The 21,183-nt window shown below is 42.3% G+C and overlaps 1 protein-coding gene across 3 annotated transcripts in view; it reads left to right on the top strand.

Annotated features, from left to right (window-relative positions):
• emsy (EMSY transcriptional repressor, BRCA2 interacting) overlaps positions 1 to 21,183 on the top strand; it is an 85,449-nt gene that overhangs the window by 27,307 nt on the left and 36,959 nt on the right. For all 3 annotated transcript variants that reach the window (XM_060908945.1, XM_060908947.1, XM_060908946.1), the window contains 10 exons: positions 1,343 to 1,518; positions 1,605 to 1,760; positions 3,706 to 3,965; positions 6,196 to 6,424; positions 8,935 to 9,162; positions 9,536 to 9,685; positions 12,882 to 13,055; positions 17,103 to 17,239; positions 17,336 to 17,512; positions 18,831 to 19,032. In XM_060908945.1, coding sequence (XP_060764928.1) covers positions 1,343 to 1,518; positions 1,605 to 1,760; positions 3,706 to 3,965; positions 6,196 to 6,424; positions 8,935 to 9,162; positions 9,536 to 9,685; positions 12,882 to 13,055; positions 17,103 to 17,239; positions 17,336 to 17,512; positions 18,831 to 19,032 — 1,889 coding nt within the window. The remainder of the gene's footprint in view (positions 1 to 1,342; positions 1,519 to 1,604; positions 1,761 to 3,705; positions 3,966 to 6,195; positions 6,425 to 8,934; positions 9,163 to 9,535; positions 9,686 to 12,881; positions 13,056 to 17,102; positions 17,240 to 17,335; positions 17,513 to 18,830; positions 19,033 to 21,183) is intronic.

Here is a 21,183-nt window from a genome sequence, read left to right as displayed (position 1 = left end):
CATTTTTGTTTACCATGAACAAGCTTCTGGCAGAATTCTGGTTGGATATTTCACGACTCTTCATGGTAGAATTGGTGGAGTTCAATTAATTTTTTTTTCTTGGCATGGACTCGACTTATAAGCACGGTCCATATCTTTTCAATAGGGTTGAAGTCAGGACTTGTTTTAAGCTTAATGTTAGCCTGCTTTATCCTCCACAACCAGCTCTGATGTGTGTTTGGGTTCATTGTCCTGTTGTAAGTCCCAAGTTGTGTTCAAGTTTCTGATGGTTTATGCTGAAGAATTCTGAGGTAGTCCTCCTCCTTCATTATTCCATCCACTTTGTGCAATGAACCAGTTCCACTGGCAGTAAAACAGCCCCAGAGCATGATGATCCTACCACCACAACCAGCTGGTACAGTGTCCCTCTGTACATGGTGGTCATTGTAGCCAAACAACTCAATCTTTGTCTCATCTGACCATACAGCTATCCTCCAGAAAGCTTTTTTCTGTGTCCGTGTGGTCAGCTTCAAACTTTACTTAAGCTTGAAGGTGTCAATTTTGGAGCAGGGGGTTATTTCTTGGATAGCAGCCTCTTAGTCCATGGTGACCTGAACTGTAGACAGTGATCCATCAGCTTCCAGTTCATGGCAGGGCTGTGCCATGGTGGTTCCCAGGTTGTTCCTGACCATCCAAACCAATTTCCTTTCAGCTGAGGGTGACAGTTTGGGTTTTCTTGAACCACAGTGGCTTGGCAAAGTGACTACACCTCACAATAACTTGCATACAATTGTTTGAACTGATCTTGGAATTTGCAGTTGTTTAGAAATGGCTCCAAGAGACATTCCAGAGTTGTGTACATCTGCGATCCTCTTTCTCAGATCTGCACTGAGCTCCTTGGACTTTCCCATTTTCCTGTTTGTTGGTCAATCCAATGAGTGCTGTAAACAAACCCTTTTTTGAAGGCACAGAGAAGCTACCAGCTGTACTCAATCATGATCACTAATAGGAAGCTAAGAGACCTCGGCCTTGGCAAGATAAGAGACATTTTGGAAGTTTCAGCAGCTCTGAATTAATAATCTAAGTGAGTGTATGCAAATTTTTGACCCTGTATGTATAATTTTGACCATGTGTTGATTTTCAGAAAACCCAAAGAAAAGTAAAACTTGTGCACCAAATTCTAGTGTTTTTTTTTGAAGATGTATGCTGTACATTCTGCCACAGAAAAAGAAGAGTTCAAAGAAATCACTGAAAGCCCAAATATTGCCATGACATTCATATCCAAGATGACATTCATGTAATTGTATGTAAATTTCTGACCACAACTGTATATATAAAACGCTTTTATTTTGTCATTTAACAGCATGTCTGGGCCAAACAGCTCCTCAGAGTGGTCTATTGAAGGGCGTCGACTGGTGCCCCTGATGCCCAGGCTGGTGCCTCAGACAGCTTTTACAGTGACGGCTAATGCGGTAGCCAGTGCCACAGCACATCAGAACTCTTCTCTGCTTCTCCCTGCAGAGACTGGCAACAAAGAAGGTAAAGAAGGACACATGAAACATTCCTGGAAGTTGTTTGGAATTGCTTTAGTGGTGATGCGCGATAGTGATTCTGGTGTTTTGCAGTGGTAGTGTGTTACTCATACACCAGCACTACAGCCACGCCCCCTAGTGTATCCACCCCCAGCGGCAGTGCAGCAGCTGCAGTCAAATCGCCTCGACCAACGAGTCCCGCCTCCAACGTGGTCGTGCTGCCCAGCGGGAGCACTGTGTATGTGAAGAGTAAGTACTTGAACACACACATTCAAATCTCTGTCTTCCTCATGTCATGACATAATAGCGCAAAAAAAAGGGGGGGGGGGCGTTGCTGGATGAGGATGGTCACCTGAAGGACCCCTCCCCACGGCTCCTATTACAGAGCGTTTGGACCTGAACAAACAGTTAAAGGAGTCATATGTAGGTCTTCACATTTATTTTAGAACAGTAATTAGAGCAATTTTTACAGTAGAACTGCACTCCTGTTTGTTTGTTTGTTTGTTTGTTTGTTTCCTTTTCCAGACCTTAAAATGTGTATGTGGCAGGCTTGTAGTGCTCAAGTCCGACTCGTGCCCTAATTTTAAGGACTCGTGACTCGACTTGGACTCGGACTTGTGCATTAACTGCATTCGGACTCGTAAACTGGAGACAAGGACTCTGATTTTTTCTTTATTTTTTGTAACAATAATAATAATAATTTGTAATAATAATTTGGCTTAAGATATTTTTATCAATATTAAGTTTTGTACTAATTTTGTGCAAGAGTGTCACACCTGCGCGACTGCATCAAATAGACTCTCGGGCATGCTCCGGACAGCGCACGCTGTAAACGACTTGCGCCTGCACAGGATTAAGGCGGTCAGCGCGCCTATATAAAGACTGTGAAAACACACTTACTTTGCAAAGTATTGAGCTACGTTGCTGACACATTACCGAGCCTTATTTCCTTGTTTGGTTTCCTGATCCCTGATTTCCTGTTTCTCGTCTTTGGTTCTGCCGAGTCTACGATAGCCTGTTTGTGCCTCGCTCGACCTATTGCCTGTTTCACTGTTTTACGATTTTGCCTGCCATTCTGGATTGTTTACCGTCTTCACTTGTATTAATAAACACACCTTCTGCACTTCCATCCGTCTCCCAACCATCTCTGACAGAATACTTCACACTCCCTGACAAAGAGAACGCACATTCACCTGTTCATACGTCACGTTCAGGAACAAACTAATGTTAATGGCGCTAAAACCGCCACCGTCAAATGGTGCGGGTGGAGTCTTGTTCTCGGACTCGACTCGGATCAATAGTGGACTTGACTCGAAATATTTTTAATGACTCGACTTGAACACTGAGGATTCGAGACTGGACTCGGACTCGAGGTTTAGTGACTTGACTACAACACTGGTATGATGGGAGGGGGGGAAGCACCCCTCCAGTGTAATGGTAGGGGAAACACTGTAATAACATAATAACGTCATCGTGTGTGTGTGTGTGTGTGTGTGTGTAAGAGATGGAATGAATATGGAAGGAACTAAAGTAACCTTTTGTTTCACATTTAAAGAGGACATTTTGACCCAGTTAAACTTGTCCTGAATAAAATCTCTCTCATTTTTACAAGTTTTCCCTCCTCCTTGCCCTCAAATTTGAACAAATAATTAATTTGACACAAGCCAAAAGGTCGACCACAAGCCACAAATGTCCTTCACTGCAGCCATTTAGCATTCGCAGTTCCTTTGGGTCCAGTAAGTATTTGACTTTGTAAAGCAGGCTGTTTTCAAAGGGAGAAAGTTGAATACTGTAAATGATGATAACCAAATGACTGTGTTTACATTTTGTCTGCCGTAAACCTGGATGTAAACTGGAAGCTCGGAGAAACAAGATTTTCTTGCTGCTTGATATATCTTTGATATAATTTGCTTTTGAAATTCACGTCGCCATTTCTGATACCATTATGACTCTTAAGGCAAAGCGTCCATCATTTGGTGCTCTCAGTAATGGCCATTTAGAAGCATACTTTTAAATTTTTTAGTACTTCAGTTTGTAATAACTCTCCAAATGGCTGCCATGAGTGCTCTTCCCATAAAAGCCACCGTAGGCTTCATCCTTTGAGAAATGACTGCACAGATCTTGTTTTTGTCATGCAATCTCTCTCTCTCTCTCTCTCTCTCTCTCTCTCTCTCTCTCTCTCTCTCTCTCTCAGGTGTCAGTTGCTCTGATGAGGATGAAAAGCCTCGTAAACGCCGGCGCACCAACTCCTCAGGCTCTTCGCCTGTTCTGCTAAAGGAGGTGCCTAAAGTGACTCCAACCACCTCAAAGAGCATCACGGTGCCAGTGAGCAGCAGCCCGAAGATGAGCAACCTGATGCAGAGCATCGCAAACTCGCTGCCGCCACACATGTCTCCAGTCAAAATCACCTTCACCAAGCCAAGCACCCAGGCCACGAACACCACCACCCAGAAAGTCAGTATACACTCACCGCTCCTCTTCATCTCTGTTCAAGCTGTTTTTATTATCATTTCAACCATATACTTGTATATAATATGGGTTACACAACTATTATTATTATTACTTTTTTGACCCCTAATAAAAAAAAAAGTCAACTAGTCATCTTTATCATTGTTAAAGGGAAAAAAAAACTGATGCAGGAATCAATATTTTCAGCTGTTTTATAGGTGCAATACAATAATTAAGATGAAAAAACAGAAATCTGGAGTGTGCATAGGTATTCACCCCCGTTCGTATGAAACCCCTAAATAAGAGCTGGGACAACCAATTCACTTCATAAGTCACATCATTAGTTGATTAAGATCCACCTGTGTGCCATCAAAGTGTCACATGATCTGTCACATGATGTCTGTATAAATCAACCTGTTCTGGAAGGACCCTGACTCTGCAACACTACTCAGCAAGCAACATGAAAACCAAGGAGCCTCCAAACAGGTCAGAGACAAAGTTGTGGAGAAGTATAGATCAGGGTTGGGTTATAAAAAAAAATCCCAAACTTTGAATATCCCAGGGAGAACCATTAAATCCATTATAGCAAAATGGAAAGAATATGTCACCACTACAAACCTGACAAGAGAAGGCCGCCCAACAAAACACTCAGACTGGGCAAGGAGGGCATTAATCAGAGATGCAACAAAGGCACCAAAGATAACACTGAAGGAGCTGCAAAGATCCACAGCGGAGATGGGAGTATCTGTCCACAGGAACACTTTAAGCCGTACACTCCACAGAGCAGGGCTTTATGGAAGACTGGACAGGAAAAAGTAATTGCTTACGAAAACACATTTGGAGTTTGCCCAATAGCATGTGTCAGACTCCCCAAACACATGGAAGAAGATTCTCTGGTCAAATGAGACTAAAATTGATCTTTTTGGCCATCATGGGAAATGCCATGTGTGGCGCAAACCCAACACCCTGAGAACACCATTCCTACAGTGAAGCATGGTGGTGGCAGCATCATGCTGTGGGGATATTTTTCATCTGCAGTGACAGGAAAGCTGGTCAGGACTGAAGGAAAATAGGTGGCACTAAATACAGGGCAATTCTGGAGGAAAACCTGTTTGAGTCAGCCAGAGGTTTGAGACTGGGACGAAGGTTCACGTTCCAGCAGGAAAATGACCCTAAATATACTGCTAAAGCTACACTGGAGTGGTTTAAAGGGAAACATTTACATGTCTTGGAATGGCCTAGTCAAAGCCCAGACCTCAATCCAATTGAGAATCTGTGGCATGACTTGAAGATTGCTGTACACCAACACAACCCATCTAACTTGAAGGAGTTGGAGCAGTTTTGCCTTGAGGAATGGGCAAAAATCCCAGTGGCTAGATGTGCTAAGTTAATAGAGACATACCCCAAGAGACTTGCAGCTGTAATTGCAGCAAAAGATGGCTCTACAAAGCAGAGACTTTGGGTGGGTTGAATACCTATGCACACTCCAGATTTCTATTTTTTCATCTTAATTATTGTTTGTGTCACAATAAAATAAACACTCTTCCTGCACTTCGCTCCGTTTCCCGCCGCATACCTGACAGAATACTTCACAAAGTCTCTGTGAAAACTGCGTCCTTGTATGCATGTGCTGATTGTGCTCAAATCAGCATCAGGTGTTTCACTGGATCCCAAGCACACGCACAACGCACTCCGAAGGATCCTCAAATGTAAATGCACTTTTTAAGTCTCGGGGAAGGTTAGGCTATGCCGAGCCGCTGTGTTGATGAGGCTCCCGCAAGCATCAGGGACATAGATTGGAGACAAATACATCTCAAGAGGATTGAAGAAGGTTCCCCGAGCTTCAGGAAGTATTCTCAAACCCATCTGCGAGTATTCTCTGCTTAGTTTGCCGACAAAAACATCGCCACCAAATTTCAGTGCATGCATTGAAATTTTTCATGACTTTTTTGGCCACTCATGAGGCGGGGACAACAAAAAAATAACTTGCAAAGCTGGTCTCTGAGAACATTCGCCGTGTATTGCACGATTGGTGGCAACACTACCAATTTTCATCGCCAAGTATTCACAAACCCATCGCAAGCTGTAGTGTGACCAGGGCCGAAAGTAAACCATTCTACGAGAGCACTGGCATGTGTGTAAAACAGAGGTAATTCGCCACTCTGTCTGAAAGAAGTCACTTCCTCTTTCTACTTCCCTTTTGCCTTTAAGAAATTACCTCTTTGCTTCTCGTCAGGTCATTATTGTTACAACCTCTGCAAGCTCCAGCTTTGTTCCCAACATCCTCTCCAAGTCTCATAACTATGCAGCTGTGTCGAAGCTGGTCTCCAGCTCTGCAGTCACATCAGCTGGTCAAAAGCAGACCATGGTGATTTCAGCAGGCACCACCACAGCCTCTGGCCCTGTCGCCGTGACAACTGTGGTATCCTCCACTCCTGCAGTGGTCATGTCCACCGTGGCTCAAAGTAAGTAAAAGTGTGTGTGTGAGAATAATTTAATGTGTTTTTAACATTGTGTGTGTGTGTGTGTGTGTGTGTGTACAGTACCAGTCAAAGGTTTGGCCACACCTTCTGATTTGATGTGTATTGTTATTTAAAAAGTAATTTCACTTTTTTTGTTTACCACATAATTCCATATATGTTCCATGTGTTATTTAATAGTTTTGATGTATTCAGTATTGTTCTACAACGTAGGAAATGGTCACAATACGGAAAACCCAACGAATGAGTAGGGGTGTCCAAACTTTTGACTGGTACTGTGTACGTGAACATAATTTGCGTATAGTAAGTATATTTTTACTGTGTATATGAAGTTCATCTTCGAGTGGTGAATATATTCATGAGTGAATGAAGCGAACAAATAAAAATATTTTCAACATGAGAAGATAAATTTCATATCTTCGTGCTACCATATAATGTTCTTTATATTATAAGGGAAAAAAAAGCAAGTTAATAAAAGTTTTGAACCGGTTCACAATTTTGACAGCGCGCATCTAGTCAGCGGGAAAACACTTGGAGTAATATCGTCAGAGTGAAATATCGGGAATTATTATACATACGTACAGGACACTTTTTCAATGGAATAAAAACATGTATTCTATTCCCTTCCAGCAGGTTTCATTCATTTGGTTCATTAGCATGCAATATTGTTAGCATATCGCTTATCCTTCATGTCTTACGCCACTCGACCCAATGGAGAATGAGCGTGCTGCCAAGACAACATGACGTCACACATGCGAATATCCAATGACAAAACTTTTCTGCTGCGCATGCGCAGAATCATTTCTTTGTCAGACGGGAAAGAAACAAGATGAGGCTAATCCAGCGCTACTGCTAGGATTAAGTACTAAATAAATGAACTGAAAACTGGAGCGAAAAACGCACTGAACACCCGAAAGGCTACCAAAACTTCATTTTATGTTCTTTATGCATATTTACAAGAGAAAAACATACCAACGGACGTCGAAAAACTGGAAAAGAGACACATCGGAGACGTAAAACTTCCGTGCTAGCGAGTGCCTGTGCCAATTTGTAAACAAACATGGCTGCAAGGTTTTTCAATAAAAGCGGAACATTTTGAGAGAATTTTGGCTGCCAGGTCGCTCCGTTGTGTGTAGTTGTCAATATTGATTTTAAAAGTAACTAAGTAAATTACACAGGGAAATGAATACTTAAGTCTGAGTGAAAAATACTGTGGTGAGCGAGCGTGCGTGGAAGAAAAGTTTGGAGACAGAAATCCTAGTTTCTCAGTTGTTAGCCTGTGCTACTGGTTTGACTGTGTTAGCGTTGGCCTCTGCTAACACTACTACTGAACACTACACCGGCTGGAAGGTGAGAATGCTGACATGAAGTGTGTGTGTGTGTGTGTGTGTGTGTGTGTGTGTGTGTGTGTGTGTGTATTATAATTCAGCTAACATGATATTGAACTCGTCTTCGACTCGTTCAGTATCATGCTAGCTGAATGGAATATATCTGATAGACCATGACAAAAAGGCAGCCAATATTATTTAATTTTTTTCGCGGTCCGGTTTCCATCAAATCCTGCACTCTGATTGGCTGGCGAGCGGGTCTGTATCCTACAGTACGGACCCCAGTTACGGACCTCTGGCGACTCGCTCGTTCACAACAACAACAAACATAGTAGCAATTTTTGTCAACATTTATTTTCACGTTTCTCAGGAGAATAGCATTAATTTTACAGCATGGATGGCGATAACAGTGTTCACAGCGAAAGCGAGTTTTACTACCCTGAGGAAGAAGAAATAAAATAAAACATTTCAAGAGAAAGCTAAAAACCTCTAACTTGCTAACCCCGAGCAAAAACATGGCTGAATCCTGAATGATTCAATTTTTTTGAGATGTTGCTGTCATGAAATTTCAAATGAGCCAATATTTGGCATGAAATTTCAAAATGTCTCACTTTCGACATTTGATATGTTGTCTATGTTCTATTGTGAATATCAGTTTTTGAGATTTGTAAATTATTGCATTCCATTTTTATTTACAATTTGTACTTTGTCCCAACTTTTTTGGAATCAGGGTTCTATATACATACATATATATGTATGTCACTCAGATCCACGATGTATTTCGTATGAAAAATACGAGTTTTTCAACACGAAAAGATAAACTTCATATATTAAACTAACATTATTTATTTATTTATTTATTTATTTAAATTATATCAACACATTCACAAACAAAAAGTGCCCAAATTGATCAAAACAGTTCATTGATCTCCTCACAAGTGACGTATAGAGATTTATGTCATGGTTTTAGTTCTCCATGTCCCAGATGTAGCTCGTACGGGAAATATGAGTGGTGTATTTCCCAGTAAAACACTAGGGTCTATAAAATGTATGTTTAGTTCTGGGGGGGGGGGTTTAACTGGTTCTGTGTTGATATAATTCTTTTGGTAAATTTTCTGTCATGATTCTCTCTCTCTCGCGCTCTCTGTATGCCTGCCTTTGGTTCAGCTGGCTCCACAGCAGCAGTGAAGGTGGCCACAGCGAGAATGCCCTCCCCCAAAGCTCTGGTGGGTTCTCCCTCTCCCATCCTCCAGTTCCCCAAGCAGCAACAGCAGCAGCAGTCACAACAGTCAGTTTCACCCAAAGGCCTGTCTGCGACGCCTCTCTCTTCCTCACCTCAAACCACCAATACATTGTCGGTGTCCAAACCCACCATACAGATCAAACAAGAGTCAGGTGAGAACCCAAACGCTTTCCTCATCTGCATTCCACAGTCTCAGGTTCCAGATCTCAGTCCAGTAGAAAGTTTGAGACAGTTTCATCAAATTATAGTTCAGCAATAGAACTTGACAGAGTCTGATCTCAAATCCTTTGCCCGAAGATTATCACAGCTGTGAATAAACATACAGTTGCAGTCAGAAGTTTACATACACAGACATGTCACAGCAATATTAGGCTCTCGGCGATTTCTTCGAACGATTGTAAAACGTACATATTTAATAGAAAACAAACAAGAATGGAGTGTTTTTTAGGCATTTTAATAATTTTCTCTCATCTGAACAGCCAAATGCAAAAAGAGACACCTTTTGTTTGGACCATATGTGTGTAGGTGTGAAGATAATCACCCAGCAGATGCAGCCGAGTAAGATTTTGCCGAAGCCCTCGAGCGCAGCCATGCCGAGTAGCAGCTCTGGTCCCATCATGGTGGTGAGCAGCAATGGAGCCATCATGACCACAAAACTTGTTTCCACTCCTACAGGTACGTCAGGTTTGAACACTAATCTCAGATCTTATCCTGGTTCAAATAATCTAAACCAGGGGTTTTCAAAGTGTGGGAGAGTCAGCCCCCCCTCAGAGAGCAAATAAACAACAGCGACCCCCCCCTACAGTTTTTGTTGTTGCTATACTTAATGTTCCATTCGTATTTAAAAAAAAAATGGTTGTTGTACACATTTTTATTTTTTTCTTTTACACATTTTAAACATCTGTGCTTTTTGAAAACATCTTTTTTACACATTTAAAACATATATGAGCTTTATTAAAACATCTTTTTTTTACACATTTTAAACATCTGTGCTTTTTTAAAATATATTTTTTTACACATTTTAAACATCTGTGCTTTTTGAAAACATCTTTTTTTCACATTTAAAACATATGAGCTTTATTAAACCATCTTTTTTTTTTTTACACATTTTAAACATATCTGCTTTTTTAAAACCTCTTTTTTTTTTTTTTTTTTTACACATTTTAAACATCTGTGCTTTTAAAAAAAAAAAAAACATCTTGTTTTACACGTTAAACATCTCATAGCATCGTTAGCTAGCACCTCTTGGCAGACAACACACTGTGGCAGTGGAGCATCTTCAGATCCAGTCCATGAAAAAATAATCGTGGTCATACTTCTTTTTTTGCTTGGCCCAGACTCTGTCTCCTCACTCACTGTTAGTCTGGTTAACACCAGACCATATCACAAGTGAAATATGGTCTGGAATCCGCCTATTGAATTTCTCGTAGGGGAGGTGTGGTTTACGATTGTCAACGGCCGTTTATTGGACGTTGCGAATGTCTATCATTTGGCGTATACGTAGCCCATGGCCAGTCATGGCAGTTGTACCCGGTGACATAGTTAGAGTGACGAAGAAGACAAAGAGGTTTTTTAAAACAAACTTTCGCTCTAAACTATTCAGAACAGTGTCTAAAGCTTGATCGAAAGTTTGGTTCGTATCGCTCGCCACCATGTTAAATGTGATCTGTAAACAGTCCCAAATAAACTACAAGCTTCTGTTTGTCGAGTAGTACGCGTCACCGTCTTTCCACCCCTCCCCACTCTCTGATTGGCTCCCTAACTCAGGCGAGCCTTTAGACCATAGTTTCCATGCTGTCTTTCAGATCGGAATGATTGTGCAAAGCAGCATGGGATTTCCCAGGCTAACTCACTGTAGCTTTAGGTACTAAAAATCAATCCATTTTGTCTCTGGCAAAGGCTAGCTGAAGTTCGCTCAATGTCCGCAATAGTAACTTATTCTGGTTTATTTTCCCTCATGTTGCGCCCCCCCTGAAGAACTCTGGCGCCCCCTAGGGGAGGCGCGCCCCACACTTTGAAAAGCCCTAATCTAAACCAACACTTACTCTGTGTCTGAAATCACTCACTCGTTCACTACTCCCTACTCACTATATAGGGAATTACTATATAGACGTCTATATAGTGAGCTCATTAATAAAATGAAAAAACGCTTTCGGACACTAGTCGGTCGCGCTATTATTTATGTGGTTACTGTCGCACAATTAAAACATACTAGATCAGGCGGCTGGTGGGTTTTCAAAATAATAAATACGTGCATGTGTTTGTGTAATAAATGCATGTTATACTGAGCGTATTTCCCACATTAATAAATACAAAGTACTTTGTGCCTGCTGCATCTTTTTCAGTTTTTTTCTAAATCAAGGCTGAATCCTTTCTTTGCTGCTGCCTTTTATTAAATCAAATTTGAGGCTTTTAATTTGATTTCTTTCAGCGCAACCGCAATGCATGATGGGATATATTGCTTGGTTAGTGACCATCGGTTGTACACTACTTTTCGTGATGCATTGTGGAATACTTTGAGTGCACTATGTAGGGTGTCATAATTCTCACTATTGTTTCGGACAGCACTACAAAATGGCACCCTCACTATATAGTGCCCTATATAGTGAGTAGGGGGCGATTTCAGATACAGGGACTGTGAAACATACACTGAGCTAAACAGTTTACTACACAGTGTTGGTGTATGGGTGTGTATAGCTCTTGCAGAGATTCCTCTGAGAATAAGTAGTGGTCAGGCTTCCATCTTTTTTTTTTTAATGGGAATTTTGAGTCTGGACACAACTTGAAAGGAAGCAGGGAGTTTTAAACATGCCTTATTGCACAGTGCATAGCTGAGGTGGGAAAGTTTAGATTAAACCTAACGTAACTAATGTGAATAAAAACATGATCTAAATGATTTGTATTTTCCATTTGCTTACTCTTTGGATAGCCTTATAAAATGCAGGCTTGTAGTACTCGAGTCTGACTCGTGCCCTAATTTTCAGGACTCGTGACACAACTTGGACTCAGACTCGTGCATTAACTGCATTCGGACTCGTAAATTGGAGACGAGGACTCGGATTTTTTTTTCTCTTTATTTTTTGTAACATGCCATAATAATTTTGCATAAGATATTTATATCTATATTAATTTTTGTACTCATTTCATGCAAGAGTGTCACATCTGCATGCCTTGGCACGTGCATCAGATAGACTCTCGGGCGCGCTCCAGACAGCACGCGTGCCAAGCAGACTCTCATGCGCACGCTGTAAATGACTCGCACCTGCACAGGATTAAGGTGCAATCAGTGCGCCTATATAAAAACTGTGAAAACACACTTACTTTGCGAAGTATTGAGTTGTGTTGCTGACACATTACCGAGCCTTATTTCCTTGTTTGGTTTCGTGATCCCTGATTTCCTGTTCCTTGTCTTTTGATTCTGCCGAGTCTACGATAGCCTGTTTGTGCCTCGCTCGACCTATTGCCTGTTTCACCGTTTTACGATTTTGCCTGCCATTCTGGATTGTTTACCTGTCTTCACTTGTATTAATAAACACACCTTCTGCACTTCCATCCATCTCCCAACCATCTCTGACAGAATACTTCGCACTCCCTGACAGAGAATACACATTCACCTGTTCATACGTCACATTCAGGAACAAACTAATGTTAATGGCGCTAAAACAGCCACCGTCAAATGGTGCGGGTGGAGTCTTGTTCTCGGACTCAACTCTGATCAATAGTGGACTTGACTCAAAAGTTTTTTTTTTTAATGACTTGGACTTGACTCGAGACTGGACTCGGACTCGAGGTTTAGTGACTCGACTACAACACTGATAAAATGTACCCAACATGTGGATGTATACATACTTAGTGTGTGTCCTGTGTGCAGGGACCCAGGCTACGTACACCCGGCCCTCAGTAACGCCATCCATCGGAGCTCGAATGGCCACGTCACCTGCTGGGACCACATATGTCAAAACCACCAGCGGCAGCATCATAACAGTGGTGCCCAAGTCTCTTGCTACACTGGGCGGGAAGATCATCAGCACCAACATGGTGTCCGGTAATTTGATGGGAGGAAAAGCAGGACGGGGGGGGAACAGGGTGTTCGAATTTATGTTGGATGAGCCTTAGTTCTTTAATGTGTCAGTGATGATGCATGGAGTATACAGTTATTGTAAAAATTCATAGCTGCTCAGGTATTTGTCTTGTCATGGCATGATGAAGTATGAAAACATGAATGCTTACATAATGTGTTATAATGATTAGATGTTTGTAATGTGTTTAATGAGAAATACATGAATAGATGGACACTCATAAACCGATTGAAGAAAGGTAGGAAAAAGATAGCAGCTAAATACAACCCCATTTCCAAAAAAGTTGGGACGCTGTGTGAAACATAAATAAAAACAGAATTCAATGATTTGTTAATCATGGAAACCTTATATTTCATTTAAAATAGTACAAAGACAACATATGTTGAAACTGAGAAATCTTATTGTTTTTTTTTTTTTTGAAAGAGAGAGGCTCATTTTGAATTTGATGCCAGCAACACGTTTTAAAAAGTAGGGACAGGGGCATGTTTATCTCAGTGTTGCATCACCTCTACTTTTAGCAACACTGTAAATGTCTGGGAACTAAGGAGACCAGTTGCTGTAGTTTTGAAAGTGAACTGTTGTTCCGTTCTTGCCTGATTTAGGATTTCAGCTACTCAACAGTTCCATTGTATTTTGCTTTTCATAACGCGCCAAATGTTTTAAATAGGAGACAGGTCCGGACTGCAGGCAGGCCAGTTTAGCACCTGGACTCTTTTACTACGGAGCCATGCAGTTCTAATATGTGCAGAAAGCGGTTTGGCATTTTCTTGCTGAAAGAAGGAAGGCCTTCCCTGAAAAAGACGTCATCTGAATGAATGAATGAATGAATGAACGCTTTATTATCACTAGTCACAAGTACCAGCGAAATTGACCATCAACCTGTCCTTACATACACACAAGGGGGAGTAACAGGACAGGAAGACAGGGATGAAAAGAAAAAATACAGAGTAACATGAGGAGAGGGGAGGAGAAAAAAAGCAACCCCCACACTATGCTCCTGTGAGGAGTACAGTGTGGGAACATTAAAAAAACCTCAGCACATAAGCACAAAATAACACAAGTACACTTTACAACATGAAAACTCGGAACTTGAGTGGGGGAAGGGGGGAGGGGGGCGATCAGGGGTGGGGGGTAAAGGGGGGAGGGGAGGAGGTAGAGGTAACCCAGCGCAAGCAAGCAACCGTCCGCTCCTGCAGCCATGATGGCACTGGTCACGCACCCACTTGTCACACTGGGGGTGAAGCAGCAACCGCGGGAAGAGGGGGGAGGAATACGGGAGAGTCTAACAGCAGTGACCTCCGGGGGGAATTGTTGCCCCAGCAATGGCCTTGGTCAAGGCCAGTGCTGTCTAAGGGAGCCGAAAGCAGATAAGATTGGGCTTGTTTGGGTCGAGCAGACGCATTCCTTTACACGACTACTCTGATTGTCCATACTGGCCTCTCGAATCCATTTTCCTCTGCAAAGCTAGCCTGGCTAACGCGACTTCAGAGCTCTCCGAGCTATTGGTCTGGCCAAGATATTAAGCCCAACCGTTTCCCAGAGCCCGTGGTTGACCCGCCTCCCTGAAATGCCTCAGTTTGCTACTGGTCGAAGCCAGAAAAGGCTGTGACGAAGCTTAAACCAATCACATCACTCTTTCCTCTGACGTATGCGACGCGACGGGGCTAACTGGTAGATTAAACTCTTACCGAAGCCGGTCGGGAGCAAAGCGAAAATGTCCTTCCTTTCAATAAATACCTCCAGGGCTGCTCTTTGCTCTGTTTTCAATGAGAACTTCCCGTTGAATGCTTTCAATACAGCATCTATGCGTAATAGATGCGGAAGCGTGAATGAAGCGCTTCCGGCATAGATTCTGTAAACAGTCTATGGCTTCCGGTCGCAGTTCTACTACGTCAGTGCCTTGAACATGCCTCTACCCAGGGCCGTTGGAGATGCTCAAAGTTGATTGGTTCCCGATTTTTCGGGAGCTTGGAAGAGCTGTAGATAGCTTGCCTGGCCAGACTAAGCTCGCAACAGGCCCTCGTGTTGCGTCACGCTTAGGATGGGCGGGCCCAGGCTACTGCAAAGCCAAAAGCTTTCTCTATGATGTTATCCATGTTGCGGTTCAAGTTGTGAATAGCCACAGTCTGAGTGCCGACAGCTCTGGCCACCGCTTCAATCATGTCGGGCAGCTTTATGGGGCTTTGAACAGCTGTCACCGTTTTCTGATTTCCTCGATAAACCAGGGCAACGGCTAATCCAATCAGCAAAAGTCCTGTAATCATGGTTCCGAATAGGTAGATGTCTTCAATGTCCTCCACAGAAAGAACCGCCAGGCACACGACCCGCCACCGCTCCCACACATCCATCATGTAGCCAGCTGCGAACGTTCCAGCAGGACAGGCTGGTTCCCCCGAACCCAGGCTTCTCGTTGAGAAGATTGTGTCAATTGCGTGAAGAGACCAGTTTATCAATTCCATGGTTTTTAGTTTGGAGAGCAGTGCGGAGAGAGTCTTTCAAAAGTATAGACACTAGACAGACGAGACAGCAGAAGCAGGAAAGATAAGGGAAGGGAGAGACAGAGAATGCGACCGCCTTCCGCGAGAGCACGGAGAAGAAGATGGCAGCATGTTGCTTCAACACCTGCAATAGTGATTTCATGTGCACTAATGCAGCCCTATACAATTACAGATGCTGACTTTTGAACTGTGTGATGATAACAGGTCGGATGGTCCCTCTCCTCTTTAGCCCAGAAGACACGGTATCCATGATTTCCAAAAAGAATTTCAAATTTCAATTTGTCGGCCCAAAGGACAGTTTTCCACTTCATCTCAGTCCATCGTAAAAGAGCTCAGGCCCAGAGAAGGTTGTGGTGGTGTTTCTGGATATTATTTATATATTTGGTTTTAATTTGCGTTTGTTGCTGCAGTGATGAACCGTGTTCACAGACGATGGTTTTCGGAAGTGTTCCTGAGTCCATGCAGTGATTTCCACTAGAGAATCGTATCCATCTATCTTTCTTTCTTTTCTTTAATTTAATTTAATTCAGTGCTGTCTGAGGGTCCGAAGATCATGGGCATCCAATATTGGTTTTTGGCCTTGTGCCTTGCGTGCAGAAATTTCTCTAGATTCTCTGAATCTTTTAATGATCGGATGTTCCATAGATGATGGGATCCCCAAGTTCTTCACGATTGAAGAATAATGGTTCTCAATTTGCATGCGGGGGTGGCACAGTGGTGTAGTGGTTAGCGCTGTCGCCTCACAGCAAGAAGGTCCGGGTTCGAGCCCCTTGGCCGGCGAGGGTCTTTCTGTGCGGAGTTTGCATGTTCTCCCCGTGTCTGCGTGGGTTTCCTCCGGGTGCTCCAGTTTCCCCTACAGTCCAAAGACATGCAGGTTAGGTTAACTGGTGACTCTAAATTGACCGTAGGTGTGAATGTGAGTGTGAATTGTTGTCTGTGTCTATGTGTCAGCCCTGTGATGACCTGGTGACTTGTCCAGGGTGCACCCTGCCTTTTGCCCGTAGTCAGCTGGGATAGGCTCCAGCTTGCCTGCGACCCTGTAGAACAGGATAAAGCGGCTGGAGATAATGAGATGAGATGAATTTGCATGCGCAGTCTTTCACAGAGTGGTGAACCCCTCAACATCTTTTCTTCTGAGAGACTCAGCTTCTATGGAACTCAGCTTCTTTGCTCTTTTTATACCCAATAATGTACTGACCTATTGCCAATTAACCCAGTTGATTTTTAACATTTCCAGTCTTGATGCCCCTGTCCCAACTTGTTTTGAATCATATTGCTGGCACTCAGTTCAAAAGGAGCATATAATTTCAAAGGTTGAAACTGAGAAATCTTAATATATTATCTTTGTACTATTTTCAGTAAAATATAAGCTTTCCATGATTTGCAAATCATCCCATTCTGTTTTTATTTATGTTTTACGCAGCGTTCCAACTTTTTTGGAATTGGGTTTGTAATTGAAACACTTGGTCTCTCTAGTACTTAGTATGATTTCACGTCTGCACTCGTAAATGACAGGCACCACCACAAAGATCACCACCATTCCCATGACTTCCAAACCCAATGTCATCGTGGTACAGAAAACCACTGGGAAAGGAACCACCATCCAAGGCTTACCTGGGAAGAATGTGGTCACCACACTGTTAAACGCCGGGGTAGGATCATAATGATGATCTTTTAAGCTTTATTTCATCCTGTAACCCATTTTGTTATGAGTTGAAGCCAATTAAAAGCATGCGTGTACTCCTCAGGGGGAGAAAGCTCTGCAGGCTGTGCCGGGAGCAAAGCCTGCCATCATCACAGCATCTCGGCCCATCACTAAGATGATCGTAACGCAGCCGAAGAGTCTGGGCTCGGCTGTGCAACCGTCTACTACCACCAAACTCATCCCCACCAAGATTGTCTACGGTCAGCAGGGCAAGACCCAGGTATTACGCCACAGAGTCATGCATGAGATATAGATGAAAGTCTTCCGGAGATACCCAGAAATCCGGATATTTGACAAAACTCTTGAAAATCTCCGGTTTCCTGAATAGAGAAATTTATTTTTCGGATTCTTCGCGTTCCTAGACGCGGTGTAATACTTTGCATCGTCCTTGCCTGGGCACAGTCCTTAAATAGCCCAAACATAGTTCATTGATTAAAGACCGGTGTTCTTTGTTAACGGCGCGCGTGCCAGAGCTCATTAGGTGCGCAGGACTGACACCGTTCTGCGCAAGCGCAACACAATCGCACTAGAAAACATGTTCAAGCTGCCAGTGTAGCTGCAGTCTTTTTAGTTGCGAATTACGAATATTTCCTCTTGTTAATAATTCGCCATGTCAAAACAAGCAAAACTTCTTTCGACGTGAAGAGAGGTAAGCAATTTATTATATATATTTTTTTCCATCAAAGTTGCATTTTGTGGTTTCGAAGCTAAGTTTTAGTGCCGTTTCTAGAACACAACATCAAGAAAACGTGGAAGAAACAGCAATAATGGAAGAGCCGGTTTCTAAGCTGCCTAAAACTAGCAATGGTAATTTATTTTTTGTTACATAATGTACTCAGGCTGCCAGTCAGTGTGTGACACACACACACACACACACCCCTTGAAAAATCCTAGCTACGCCCCTGATTTACATGAGAAATTTGGTATTCATTGGTGTGTTTAAATTTACAGACAATACGAACTAATGTAAACAATTGGCTTCAACTCGCATAAATCTGAATTGGAAATGTTTAGTTCACTTTAGCTTACGCAAACGCACAACTCTACTAAAAGATTGATAAACGAGGCTCAGTGTCCCCAACATTGAAACCTGAAAGCTTTAGAAACTCTAACAGACTTTTTACTTTTTAACAGCACTGTTTTGGGATTTTGCTGAGTTTACCTTCAACTGTCTGATATTTTTCAAATAATGAACTGTGTAGCCACCGCGTTTTCTAAATGCACTCCTGAAAATTACTTATTAACTAGGGGAATTAAATTTGATATTTTTGACATGTTAATCATTAATGTACATGAAAGAAAAAGGCTTAAAAGTTATAAATTGTTTTAGTGAAAATAAGTACTAAAATGCACTAGAATGCAGGATTTTGCGTGTTATGTTATTAAAATTTTTTCGGGGTATGGTGCCCCCCCATCTTAGTTTGACTTTCAAAAGTTCAGGAATCTTTTTCTTTGCTCCACTTTCATCTCTAACGAGATCATTTTGGAAAATGCCTCATTTATTGTACAGAATGTTATACACCCAGAATGCCTTGCAGGTGCTGATAAAGCCAAAACCAATGGCTTTCCAGGCGACAGTAGTGAGTGAGCAGACGAGGCAGCTAGTGAGTGAGACGCTGCAGCAGGTGTCCCGTGGTCCTGAGGCAAGTGTAATACCAGGTTCAAGCCAGGAGGGGGCGCTCAAGGATGACTCTTCGTCCTACATGGAGAGCAGCCCAACATCTTCAGACAATACTCATGGTGAGAGATTGCAGTGAGCAGGTTATATGCTTTCCCCTTTGGTTAATTTAAAATTTTACTCAGTTGTTACAAAATTCCAGAATATATTTGGAAAATATCAAGTCAGTGGCTTTTTTATGTTTAAAAGTGTTCTGAGACCATCTCTTTCATTTTAAACAGCAGCGCATGTATTATTCTAATATAGTAATAGATGCTCGATGGATATTGCACTGCCCAACCAACCAAAAAAAAAAAGTCGCACACTAATATTTCATTGGACCATCTTTAGCTTTGATTGCAGTGCACATTCACCATGGCATTGTTTTGACAACCTTACGCACTGTTAAAATATTTATTAGCTCGCCCGCGACGGAGTAAGCAAGGCGGGGTATTGTAATCAGTGCGGTTTGTTTATCTGTCTGTCTGCCTGCCTGCCTGTTAACAATCTAGCGTCTAGACGGTTGCACCGATTGACTTCACATTTTCAGGGTAGGTGGGCAATGGTCCGTCGATTACCTGATTTAAATTTTGAGGGTAATCGGATCAAGGTGAAGGTCAAAGTCACCGGAAAGATCAACCTGTCAGTCAAAATGACACATTTTCCATTATAACTCAAAAACGGTTGCCGATAGACAGACGTTTACTATTATGAGCATATAGGAATTCCCATATGGCCTTTCATTTGGCACCATGATCTTTGACCTTGGGTGAGCTTGAAAGGTCAAACTCGAGGTCACGGATTTTCAGAGGGCTGTAACTTGAAAACGGTTGATGGGAGACAGATATTTACCCTTATCAACTTATAAGAAGTGCCATATGGGCTTTCGTTTGGCACCATGATCTTTGACCTTGAAAGGTCAAACTGAAAGTCATGGGTTTTCAAAGGGCTATAACTTTAAAATGGTTCATGACAGCCAGATGTTTACCATTATCAACATATAAGAAGTCCCATATGGGCTTTCAGTTGCCATCATGACCTTTGATTGTGAATGACTTTGAAATACCATACTCAAGGTCATGGATTTTCATAGGACTATAGCCTGACAGCTGACGATTCAGAAATATTATCATTATCAACATAAAGGTATAAAATAAGTGCTGCCAAGAGAGGTTTGTTTTGCCTTCCATCCAGAGTTGCATTCATTTTTTTTTTTTTTTTTTGGCCAAGATTTTGTCTTGACAACAGGAGAGTCGAACCTCTCCATAAAGTCTTCTCCAGCACATCCAATGGGTTTCAGTGGGATTAAGGGTAGGACTCTTTGGTGGCCAATTCATGTGTGAAAATGATTCCTCGTGCTTCCTGAACCACTCTTTCATAATTTGAGCTCGATGAATCTTGACTTTGTCATCCTGGATTATGCCCGTGCCATCAGGGAAGAAAAAAATCCATTGATGGAGTAACCTGGTCATTCAGTACATTCATATAGACCACTGACTTAATTTTATTGTCACACGATGTTATTGAGCTGCGACCTGACCAATTGAAGCAACCCTAGATCATAACACTGACTCCAGAGGCTTGTACAGTGGCCACTATGCGTGATGGTGCATCACGTCACAAGCTTCCCTTCTTGCCCTTCGTACATGCTCAGCTTTCTGGAAGAGAGTAAATCTGGACTCATCAGGCTACTTGACATTTTTCCATTGCTCCAGAGTTCAATCTTTATGCTTCCTAGCAAATTGAAGCCTTTTCTTCAGATTGGTCTCACTAACAAGTGGTTTTCTTATGGACACACAACTGTTGCGTCCCAGTCCTGTAAGATCTTGTTGCATTGTGAGTGTGGAAATAATCATGAGTTCGACTGTTGATTTTATTTTATGATTCGACTTCACTCAGCGTTTACGTGATCTCTGATCATGGTCAGTCAAGATCTTTTTCCAACCATGGTTCACTGCTATAGATAGTTTTCACTGACATCACGGCATTCCGGGGAACGCCCCCCCAGCCGCCATCTTGCGGGGCAAACAAAACGGACCATCGCCACTACCGGCTACGTTATCTCGGACGAATTTATGAAGTTATATAGTCAGTTTTCTAAAATAAAGATCAATGTCGGCAAAATCAAGCAAACAGAAGTATATAGATACATTAGACGACATCTCATGACAATGGTATGCAGCCAAACTGGCCTTGATTGGGGGAATTGACCCCTACGAAGTGGACAAAGATGC

The sequence above is a fragment of the Neoarius graeffei genome, chromosome 25, assembly GCF_027579695.1.
Source record: "Neoarius graeffei isolate fNeoGra1 chromosome 25, fNeoGra1.pri, whole genome shotgun sequence".
NCBI classification, from domain to species: Eukaryota; Metazoa; Chordata; class Actinopteri; order Siluriformes; family Ariidae; genus Neoarius; species Neoarius graeffei.
The sequence above is the reverse complement of the archived record's forward strand: the minus strand, read 5'-3'. Positions and strand labels throughout refer to the sequence as shown.